General features: G+C 38.9%; 1 protein-coding gene across 1 annotated transcript in view; it reads left to right on the top strand.

The window, feature by feature from the left end:
- The window catches only part of LOC141512757 (dermatopontin), a 36,903-nt gene extending 33,416 nt beyond the window's left edge, over positions 1–3,487 (top strand). Inside the window, exon 4 of the mRNA XM_074221949.1 lies at positions 2,697–3,487. Coding sequence (XP_074078050.1) covers positions 2,697–2,763 — 67 coding nt within the window. The 3' untranslated portion in view covers positions 2,764–3,487. The remainder of the gene's footprint in view (positions 1–2,696) is intronic.
- Positions 3,488–12,070: the final 8,583 nt, after the last annotated feature.

Genomic DNA, 12,070 nt, shown 5'->3' with positions numbered 1-12,070 from the left:
AAAAGAAATCCTAGGGTGGCTAGGTGGCATAGTGGATAAAGCACCGGCCTTGGAGTCAGGAGTACTGGGTTCAAATCTGGTCTCAGTCACTTAATAATTACCTAGCTGTGTGGCCTTGGGCAAGCCACTTAACCCCATTTGCCTTGCAAAAAACCTAAAAAAAAAAAAGAAATCCTAGATTAAACTCAGATGAAAGGCAATAGCATTAAGGATGACTGGGAAAGACATTTTGAAGACAATGGCAGTTTAACTGAGATTTGAAGAAGAAAACTGGAGAACATTCCAGGCAAGGGGAATCAACCAAAGTAAACATCAACAGATAGAGTGCCTTGGGCAAGAAACAAGGAGGACAATCACTAAATCCAAGATCCTATTCTCATAATGAAGACCCTGATTCATAATGAAAAAGTTAAACTTTCTTTTCTGTTTAAAAAATCAGGTGACTCTATTTCAGAAAGATTTCCATTGTAAATGGTTACAGAAAAGAAATGCTTTGTCTCTTATAGGAGCAACCTCAATTAAGATTACCTCTCTGGTGCTGAATGAGTGAGAAATGATGTTATGGGATTTGCTTACACTGAGACTAACCTATATCCCCAGGTTTGCTATTGTGGTCACCAGTCAAAATCTGGAATATTGCCATCTTATTCCTTGTACCCCTAGTGCAACCTTCTGGAGACTCCAGGTTGAGAATGTAGTTGATTTGGCATATTCTTGTCCTCTAGATGAAAACTGCTTCTTGTTTTCCTTTAGAGAGGCTCTGGGAACGGAGCCCCTGGAATGCCTTATGACTGCCTCTAAACGATGTCCAACACAAATTAACAGCCTCTTGAAGCAGTAGTGTGAATGCACTGGCTTGGGACCTTATTTGTTTATAACTTTCAGTATCCCAGTTACCCACCCTCCTAATACAACCATGTCTGATAAATGCACATGCCATTAACTGGTATTAATCTCCAGCCAGAAACAAGTCATCCCTTGTACTGACATTTGCAGGAGCCAGGGCCAATCAAGAGTAGTTGGCCACCCAGACTCTCAAAACTTTTGCCCAGTCTCCAAATTGCTCTAAATGGGTAACCTTGGAACAGGGTATGGAATGAGAAGGACTGCTATGGGTCATTTGTACAGTTTATACAAAAGCTTTATTTTATACATGGTCTCTCCCACTTTCCCATTCAAAGGATGATTAAAGAGGCTTTCAGGAGTCAGACTCAGAAATTCCATTAGGAATCATCTAGGGAAGAAAGATGGTTCTTAGGGAACACTCTTTAGACTGAAGAGAGGGTGGGGGCAGGATCAGGATTAGACATCCACCCCACGGAGTAGTAGAACATTTCCTTGGTGGTATGCAGAGCAATCTGAATTTATACTCTTTTTCTTGATCATTGAGGAGGGAGCAGTAATAGTTAACATCCTGAGAACTCTCCCAACTGCTCTTTGAGGTTTTCATACATGGAATTATATTAAGAGGTTGGACCAAGGTTACAAGTACCAGTATTTCATAGGCTACATCTAAGGTAGGACCAACTACTATAGCTAGCAGACCTTAAATGATGTCCTGTGCTGAATTAGAAGTCCAAGGATCTTTGTTGAGGTGAATGGGAAATAGTTCACATTTATCCAGTTCTTTAAAGTGGGCAAAGTTTTAGTGAAATAGATTCTATTATTGCTCCTTCCCTGGAGGAAGAAACTGAAGTTCAATGATGTGACTAGATTCACACAGCCTTTTATGTATTTGAGATGGAATTTGAATCCAGATCTTCCTAACCCTAGGTCTACTCCTCTCTTCATTCCGTCCTGCTTCTTATATTAGAAAACACATCTCATCAGTGGATGTAAAGCACTCTTGGGAAACTAGTGCTGAATTTGTCTACTCCCCAACTCCAACACAAATAAAAGATTTCTGTGAACCACAAAGCATACATGGATATGTCAGCATATTCTAGGGTCATGTTATAGCTGACCCTGAAAAGTCCTACCCTCTAGCTATACCATTCAATGCTTTGGGATTCTTCTTAATTCCTTTCCCCCCTTTCATGATTTTCATATAGTGATCCATTTACTTTGACCGATATAGGGTCCTTTAAATGAATGTGTCAATATATTGAGGGTCATGTTATTTTTAAAATGAATTAAATGCCTTTATTATCCAGTTTTTTCCCTACTTAATCTTAGATATCTGCCATCTTACAGTGGCAGCTATGTGTACCTAGAAATTTAGATCTCTAGCTATCCATAACCAATCCAAACAGGACATAAGGTCCAAAACTAACAATTCACCAGCAGTGATCCTTAGTCCACCAGGGCACTAGCTGTCAAAGTCCTATTAAAAATAGCTGTTTTGAAGCTATAATCCATAGATTTTGGAAAGTCTTTACTTTATGTCTTGGGCAAAATCATGACTCAGGATCTATGAACCTCAGTTTCCCACGGTGTAATATAAAATAATATTTGCACTACCTAACTCAAAGAGTAGCTATAAAGTTCAAAAGTGTTTTAAAGTTTCTATACAACTATAACCAGTTACTATTATTTGCTTCTCATAGTCCCTCCAAACTCTCCTCTCTTTGACCACCAGGTCAAGCTATGCACTGGATCCTAAGGAATTTGTCTTCATTTCATTTGCATAATGTTGGTGGAGCAGCCTACCATGTCTTTGACATCATCCTTCTGTCCTTTTCTCTCTCTCCCCACAGGGATCGCCAGTGGAAGTTCATAATGTGTCGAATGACAGACTACGACTGTGAATTTGAAAATGTTTAGAATGTCAAAGATGGCTGGAGAGTCAGGGTACTGGGGAGAGAGCTAAAGGCATCTCCATTCATCAACAGACCAACAGGAGCTCCTTCAGAAAGAACTGGTCTTTCTTTTCCTCTTTTAGTTATATACTGCCCATTTGATCTTTCTGTCCAGTACAATCATTCTAATTAAACCTATAGGTTTTCTTTAAATCTCTGTTTTCACTTTTAATTCTTTGGTTAGAGACTATCTCATATGTCTATCAATGACTTCCTATATTATATTATGTATGCATTATACCTGCTCCCTATCCTACAAGAGAATCTAGTTATGGAGGACCTGTCACAGGTATCATAATTGTCAGCAAACATAAGCTGAAGGCATGGGCAGAGGGCTCTAGGTGGAGGACGATCAAGAATATATTCAGTTATTATCTATTTGAATCAAACTTTTTCATCATTCTAATCAGCCAGAAATTTCTTCTTGTTATGTAGCACCACAAATGGGTATTTGAATTATGTGCTCTGGGAGCAACAGAAATGGAAAGGAAATAAGGGGGGGGGGGTATCTCAAGGGTTTGAAGAGAGGAGATAATAGTTGTCTAAAATAATTTTCTGTCTTTGAGAGAGTGAGCTGAATCATTATGCCTACTGATGAAAATAGTGTGTGTATGTGGTTTTTTGTGTGTGTTGGTGTGTGTGTGTGTGTGTGTGTGTGTGTGTGTGTGTGTGTGTGTTGGAAGTATAAATGGAAATCACACTGGGGTAGAAAAAAAAGATAGTTGATTAAGATAATGTGCAGGGAAAAGAAATGAAAATGAGAGAGCTTGACAATTGGGATTGGCTGGGAATTCTAGGATGACAAGCAGGGGAGTTCTGACCACTTCCACTGCCTGAGGTCATTCCAGTGAGATTTTGATTTGGGAAGGTAGAAGGAGAGCTGAGAATTGTCAACAGAACATGAAAGAGCACACAGGAAATATACTCATATCAGCTGTCTTACCTGGCAGGCTCCCTGGGAAACTCTTCCCTTGTCTGGATGCATCCATGTGCTCTGAGGCTACAGTGGGAATTGAATCTTGGGGGTAGGATCCTGTCCCTATAGAGCTGGGGATTCTTTGACAAAAGAAAGGCAGTAGATATGGAAAATATACAATTCCTCCACCTCCACCCCAGTCCCAGCCCATGATAACTTCAGTCCCTATCACTTGGCACAATGATAATCACCATAAGCAGAATAAGCAAACCACTAAATAAAAATCCACTATTTTACAACTAATCGATGTCTTTCCCCTCCTCTTTTCTCAAACCACTCCTTCCCCTGTTTTATTTAACGCATTTTTTCTAGTTTAACCCTTTCTTTTTGGCATTTCCTCTCCTCTTTCCAATAACCTTTCCTCTTTCTTTTCCAGGGAATCACTTTTTTTTTTTTACCCTGCCCGGTTCTTTCCTCTTTCTCTTTCTCAAACTTTCCCTTTCCAGAAGGAGGATGGAAACAAGGCCAAAAGCCATGGAAATCTGCCTTCATCTTGTGTGCCTTCTATAAAATAAGACTTGAGGTTCTGATCAGATTTTCAGAGAAGCCTCAAAAATCCAATTCACATGAAGACTAATGGGGAAGCTCTGACAAAGCTTATTTATTAGTCAATAAGAATGTAAGCTCCTAGAGGGCAAGAACTTTCACATTTGTATCACTATTGCACAATCATTATAATAACTGTATAATAATAATGATGATATCTAACATTTATATAACACCTAAAGTTTACAAAGTACTTTATACATGTTAAAGCCTTTGATTCAATATAGTTTCTAACATAGTGAATACTTAATAAATGCTTATGGAGTTATTAATGATTATCATTGTTTAATTGCTTGATTAGTTATAACCTCAGACTTCCAAGGTTGCAGCTGGGATATATTTTTCGAATGAACCAAAGAAAGCAGGAAAAACTATCCTTATTTGTCTTAAATTCCAGAACAGGGACATCTCCACCCCATTCTTCCCTTTCCTCCTGCCGGAGATTTTAATTTGCAACAAATGAACTTGGTGTTTTGTCTTTCACAAAAGAAACCATTAATATCTCAGAAACTGCAGCACTGGTTCAGGCCCCAATCCAGGAAACAGCCCCAGATTGGGGGGTGGAGGGACCCAGCTGGAGACAGAGACAAATAGTACTGATTGGCTGACTTGACAGTCCCTATGAAAAGGCAAGGCTAATGAAAAATACTGGAGCACACAGCTGGTGAGAGGCTGGCAGAGCTTATACAAGAATACTCGTGGCAGGAAAGGACAGATAAAGTCCCATGACAGGAGTAAAAGCAGTAAAGGGGGAAATTCTTTTCTGAAGTATAATGTCTAGTCTGCAAAGAAGATGATGAAGGTGAAGCTAAGAACAACTTTCTCCCTAGTTTGAGGTCAAGAAGCTTGGGTCATATCCTCCATATCCACCTCAACAAATGACTAATGAATATTTAACATGAACTGATGCCATTTTGCAAAATGCTGGCTAGTCCCTATAACTTACTGAATTATTGGGGTTCAGAGCTGAACTATGAAGTTGGAAGTTGGGAGTTTTAACCTTGGATCTTCATGCAATAAGTAACCTTATATAAGCTAATCCTCTCTGATTCAATCTCTCGCCTTATGGGCTTCAAACCATTATGATGAGTATATAATGAAAAGTAAAGGGTTTCTAGATAATTAAAAACAATCTGAAATTTTCCATGCAATACCTTTGTGAGGTTGGGCTTTGTCCTTATACCTCCACAAACTCAAAAATGAGTATCTGAGTTCTTATTATGTACAAAGCTAGAGGGAAACATGGCTTAGGAGATTCAGATTCAGAGTCAGGAAGACCTGAGTTCAACTTCTGTTTCAGACACATACTGACTGAAGGACCCTGGAAAAATCATTTAACTATTCAATGCTCCCAGGCTCTAAGACACGGGTTCTAAAACAATATTTTTTTTTTCTTGGACCCCTTTGACAGTCTGGGAAACTCTTCTCTTGTCTGGATGCATAGCCCTTAGGCTATGGTGGGAATTGAATCTTGGGAGCCTGTCCCAGTAGAGTTTGGGATTCTAACCCTCTTTCAGAGTGGTAGTTTTAAATGAATTCAGTAAAACAATAGGATTATAAAGAATACCAATTAAAATGTAGCATTTATCAAAATGTATTACCTAAGTTTTTTTCATGTCATCTTACTGAATTGGGTTGTGAGCTCCTTGACCGTAGAGAATAGGTTTTACTTTTCTTCATAATGCCTGGACAGAAAGCAAACCCTTTGATATTTATTGACTGACTGGCTTCTAAGGAGTTCATGGACCCCAGGTTAAGAATCTCTGTTGTAAGACCATGTTACAAATTTCTGAAATGACAAAGAGAATTTCCATATCAAACTTCCTATAAAAAATGAAATTATAGAACATCTTCCCATTTCCAAAAGGAGCAAAACCACTATTCTAAGCCTTAATAATATAAAGATATAAGATACCACAGTACCAGCTCTCATAGAGATTGCAGTCTATTGATTTACAAATAATAAAATTAGGTCCAAAGCCTTCAGCAATTTGTTGGCAGTGACTGAAATATGGCTAGTAGATTCCCAACCTCAGCTGAAGGACTACTGCCACAATCCTTAATGAAATTAAGATAAAATGAATGTGGAAAGAGGATGACTAGTAGAGGAAAGCTCTTATTTCCCTCCAGTATTCTGCCAGACAGAATGATGATTCTTACAATTTCTGTCCTTTCCTCTTGAGAGAAAATTGTTATAAACGAATGAAAAGAAAAAGCTTATAGAGTGAGAGAAAATTGTACATTTTATTCACGAACCTTGCAAGATACACCTTACAAGGTATGGGTACTTCACCTAGGGGTGAAGTATGAATTAGTCTTCAAAGTCAGGTAATTTATGCTCTTCAGAAACTCTTTCCCCATCCCTCTTGGATGTCCATAGGCTCTCAGAGTTTGAGTTACAATCTAAGAGGTCCACCCATTCCATGGCATGCCCCTAATTTGACCCCCCCCCCCACATCACACCACGCATGATATGCTAAAGAACCCCAATTGTCACAGGGGGTGTGGGGGTTAATATTCAATTACCTAATTGCACAAACTCAGTAGCATTAGGTCAAGATCTCTAGGTCACTCTTGACTGGTTGAGAATTGGTTTGGGGTTTGGTATCCCTGGAATGGGAGTAGGAAAACTCTTCCAGGCTTGTGATTGTCTGGGCCACTCCCCCTTTGTAATGGATTCCCTAAGGCTCCCCTCCACATCCTGTGAAGACCATCACCCTATATTTCTCACACCTTCCCCTTTTGTAATGACTTCCCTAAGGTTCCCCTCCACATCCTGTGAAGATCAACACCCTACATTTCTCACAACTTACAATTTCTGTCCTTTCCTCTTGAGAGAAAATAATTCAATTATTTACTGAATATCTTCTCCTGGTCCAACACTGTGCAAATCACTGTAGAAAAGTAAAAGAAGCTTCAGGCACCATTTTCACTGCTGAATAACTTACAGTCTATCTGAGAAGACTGTAACTTGCATGAAACAATTGGGGAACAACATAGAAAGTTACAATAACATTAATATTGAGCTTCTTGTGATAGCAGCTACATGTATGAGAGGCAAAACTTACTCTCACACCAAAAGATGTGCTCATCCCTAGATGAGTTGAGAGAATGTAGTGTGTCTAAGCATCTTTTTGTTAAGAGTATATAGGGTGGGGTATATAGAGTATATAGAAAGAACCTGGCCATTTTGTCCACCTCCGAGAGAGGGGATACCAGGCTACAATTATGTCAGTAATTGTAAGGGAAGTAATTTTAAGGTGGAAGAAAAACTTGGTCACTATTCATTAATGAGGAAGCTAAATGGGGGGATGCAAACTATATATCCAAAACTTGATTCCTTTCCCACAAATGTCTATTCTGCAATGAACACATATATCATATATCAAAGAGAGCATTTATCCAAGTCAATGGCAAAACTGAAATCAGAGAAGGGATATAAGGGGAATATATGCCAAAAAGTAGAGATTGAAGGAGCTCCCTTATTGGGAGCAAGATAGCTCAGTTCAACTAAGAGAGATTATCATAGATCTCACCCGGGGGAAAAATCCCCAAAGTCTCTAGTATAGCAAAATGGGGTTAGGAGCATGACAGATTATCTGCTCCTCTCATGTCAATTTTTCCCCAAAATTTTTCTCTCCCTTCAGTGACTCAAACATCTCACTCAAATCTGGAAGCTAAAAGGAGCTGGGATTTCTCTCCTCTCTTTCTCTAATCAGTACTTGCTCTAATCACAGGCACCAGACATTGGTGACCAGTGAGGAGAGACTCATGCCCCAGTGTGCTTCAGGACTTGTGTTACCAATATAATATCCATAATTCTAATTAGGGTTTCTTCGTATTATTATTATTATTAAGTTCTTTCTGTCATGTCCAACGCTTTGTGACTTCTTATGAGGTTTCCTTGGCAAAGATAATGGAATGGTTTGCCATTTTCTTCTCCATTTTTAGCAATATGTAAATGCATTGCTGAGCTAGGAGAGGATGAAGGCAACTGAGGTGAGGTAATTGATCAGATAAATGTCATCTGGGTTCTAGATTTATGATTCTGAAGTGTTAGGGTAATAACAAAAGGAAAGGGGTTTGGGGGGAAAATGTCACTACTAGAGAAATTTGGGCAAATAGATTACTAATTGAACAAAATAGAACTTAAATATCTGAAAGGAATGGCCATTAGAAAACCTCTGAAAACTTGAAAAGAGAAGAGAAGTGGGTCTCTCCGTGTAATTGAGCAAGGGCTTTGTACCCAAAGAAGAGATGGACTAGGTGAGAGAAACTTTTGTGAGTAGGAGACCAGGGAAGATAACTAAGTCAGAAAGGGCTTGCATGACTGAAAATAGAGCAATTTTGAATCTGTACTGATAAGAGGGACTGGAAAATACTAGTATAAAGGACTTTGGGACCTCCATGTCTAAGGGAGCAGAGAGACAGATAAATCTAACTTGAATTAGGAGAAAACAAAATAGAAGTTAACTAAGAAAAAAAAGGACAAAAGGATCCTTAGCATCAGGATTGAAAGTATGAGTCAGCCTATCATAAACAGGAACTTGTAAAGAATTGGTTAATAAATTATCTATGAACTTAAAAATACTGTTTAAAGAAAGACCAGGTTTCTTCCTTTAAAAGTGCCTTTTCACTCTTCCTGGTTGGCTAAGGTTGTATTTGTTAAAGAACAGGAAGCATGGGGAGAAAATACAAAGGAAAAGAGCACAGGCCTGAGCATTCTCTTTGGAAAAGAATCTCCTCCTCTTCATTTTTTAGCAAGAACAATCCCATCTGCTTATGTCCTGGGCTGAAGGCATCATGTACAATTCAGTGAAAGGAGAGAGTTATGGATCTCAAAGTAGATGAAGAAGGCTTCATGGCAGAAGTGAGTCTTCCTGAGAGTTATGAAGGGGGAGTGGAATTTTAAAAGAGCTGGAGGAGATTCCCAGATGGAGATCAATATAAGCAGGAAAAAACTTGGAGATCTCAGGCTGATATGAGGGAAGCAACAAGGGCGAGCAGATGATTCCTAAACATCTGGTCTGAAATAGTACTCTATTACTAATAATAGATATATTTTATATGACTCTTGAAAGTTTACAAAACACTTTTCAAATATCTCATAACAACCCTAGGAAGTAGGATTGTATAGATGAGGAAACTGAGGCAAACAGTGGTTAATGATTTGCTAAGAGTCACAGTAAGTGTCTGAGACTGGTTTTGAACTCAGGTCTCCTTGTTTATAAACCCAGAAATCTATCTACTATACTACCTAGCTACCAAAAAATGTTGCTTGGCTGACTCTGAAATCCCTAGACAATAACAGAATGGTTCTTATCCTTCATTCTTGAAAAGGTCCAAATTGACATTACTATGTTGGGGTTAAAGTACAGTGTATTTGACCTCTACTGATCAGTCCAGGATGAGCTTGGAAGGTTTTCTACCACAGGTGAAACACAAATAATTGATATGAACATTTTAAGTGGAGAAGACTAAATTTGCACACCTCTGGTTTCTTTTGAGCTACTGAAAATCTGTTTTTCTCAGAAAGAACAGCATTTCCTTGACTTAGCCTTGTCATAATGAATAAATGGAAGCTAAGCAATCTTTGTAATTACTACTACTACTACTACTGCCACCACCACCACCACTACTACTACTGCTGCTGCTGCTGCCGCTGCTGCCGCTGCTGCCACTACTTTAAAGAGCTACCATATTCTTAAGGAGTTTGATCATTTATGACAATATAAACTGGCTAATTTAGACAAACAAACTGACCACCAATTGATGTCCATTAAAAAAATGAATCAATCAATTGACAGATGAGGACTGGTTTGGCATTGCCCTTAAAGGTAATTTCTGCTTAAATATGGGTTGGATTAGATCAAGAGTTGCTAACCCCAGCTTTGGGAGTTAGTCAATCTTCCATGCCTGGAATGCTTTCTCTCTTTATTTCTACCTTCTGGCTACCCCAGCTTCCTTAAAGTCCCAGCTAAGATGCCTTCTATGGGAGACCTACTCCATCCCTTGTTAATTCTAGTGCCTTCCTTTTGTTCATTGTCACCTATTTGTCCCACACAGAGCTTGTTTATACACAGTTGCTTACATTGAAATGGAAGTTCTTTGAGAACTGGGACTGTCTTTTGCCCTTCTTTGTATGGTACAGGAACATAGTAGGTACTTAAGAAATATTTATTGATGGTTGTTGATAGATTTCAGGAGATCCAAAAATTTGTATGGAGGAAAAAAAATCTTGATTTTCAATAAATAGCCTCTAATTAATATTTAGCATTTTTTCAATGATGAATGTAGATAGCAAAATGATTTTGAAAAGGGGCGCATGGGCTTCACCAGATTGCTAAAGGGATCTATGACACAAAAAAATGTAGACAAAGTGATTGATTTTTCTCCAACTCTGAGGTTGTAAGATTCTATGACTGAATTTGATCTTTAAAAAAATCTTCCTGGCTAATTTCATGTGTGTAAACAGTTCAATAATGAGGATATTAAGAAATATTCCATAATTGAATCCTAATGAGTTTGAGATATCTGTAGGATAGTCTGATCTGTTAAGAACTGGGTTCCCTTTTCCTGAGACAATTTAAGGATCCTCATTTCTCTTACTGTACAGAGAGCTATTGAACTCACCAGCAATTAGCAGAGAAGGCAGGAAGGCCAGTCACGATGAGGACCAAGGGTCCTGTGTCATCTTCCATGATCTTTGGGCTTTTGTTTCCTTCACACTGCTCCCAATTATAATCAGATGCCTTGGCAAGGCAGAGGAGAAGTCAGACAGTGACCATTTTGTAGAGGATTTGAGTTTGTAACCATCTACTTCTCCTACATTCTAATGCAGCGATCAGATTGCTCTAAGACAAATATTGTCTGGAAGTAAAATGATCAAGGGCCCCAGGCTGGAGGTGCCAGAGTGTCATATATATCAAAGTCATCATAACCCAAAAAACACAAACATACACCTTCTGCCAAGAGGCCCAGTGCTGGGATTGTGTTCCAAAGGAAAAGGTGAGCAGATGGTGACTCCATGGAAAGAGAAGAAATCATTAAGCTGGAGTCATCATTTTAATGTCTACAGGCTGGGTGCTTATTTATTATGCATAATGACCTACTCTCTTCAGAATCACTCCCACACACACACTGGGCAATCAAACAAAATTCAGGTCTAACATCTGGTCAGTTGGGGAAGTAATGTATTAATGACATACCAAGAAAGCAAGCAAAGTCATGAGAGAAAAAGTCAGTGCTGTGTCTTAGGAAGAAGAGGCAATGCCACTCCTTTCCCAATGTTCCAAGAACCTCCCCATACTCTTTGTCAACAGGGATGTTTGTGTCGAATGAAAATCTTTTTTAAGGAATTTCAAGGAGTAAATACACTTAAAGATAATTATCCTATTACACAGTTTGAACCACTGAATACCCCCCTCCTCAGAAATTCTTAGTGGCCCTCTGCCTACAGAGCAAAATATAAATTCCTTAGAATGGCATTTAAGGCATTCAATGATCTGGCCCCCACTCAACTGTCCAAACTTATATGAAACTACTGTTCTTCACGTATATCATCTTGCAACTAAAATGACCTACCAGATATGAACCAATCTCATTCTGCCCTTCCTAGGTCTCATGTATTCCCACAGTCCATCCCCTATGCTGAAAATATATTCCTTCTGTAATTCCCTCCTGATAAATTCCAGTTCAGGTGTCATTTCTACTATCAAGCCTTTGTCTATCACCTGCACCTCCAAAGTTT

This window comes from Macrotis lagotis, chromosome 2 (assembly GCF_037893015.1).
Source record: "Macrotis lagotis isolate mMagLag1 chromosome 2, bilby.v1.9.chrom.fasta, whole genome shotgun sequence".
NCBI lineage: Eukaryota > Metazoa > Chordata > Mammalia > Peramelemorphia > Peramelidae > Macrotis > Macrotis lagotis.
The sequence above is the reverse complement of the archived record's forward strand: the minus strand, read 5'-3'. Positions and strand labels throughout refer to the sequence as shown.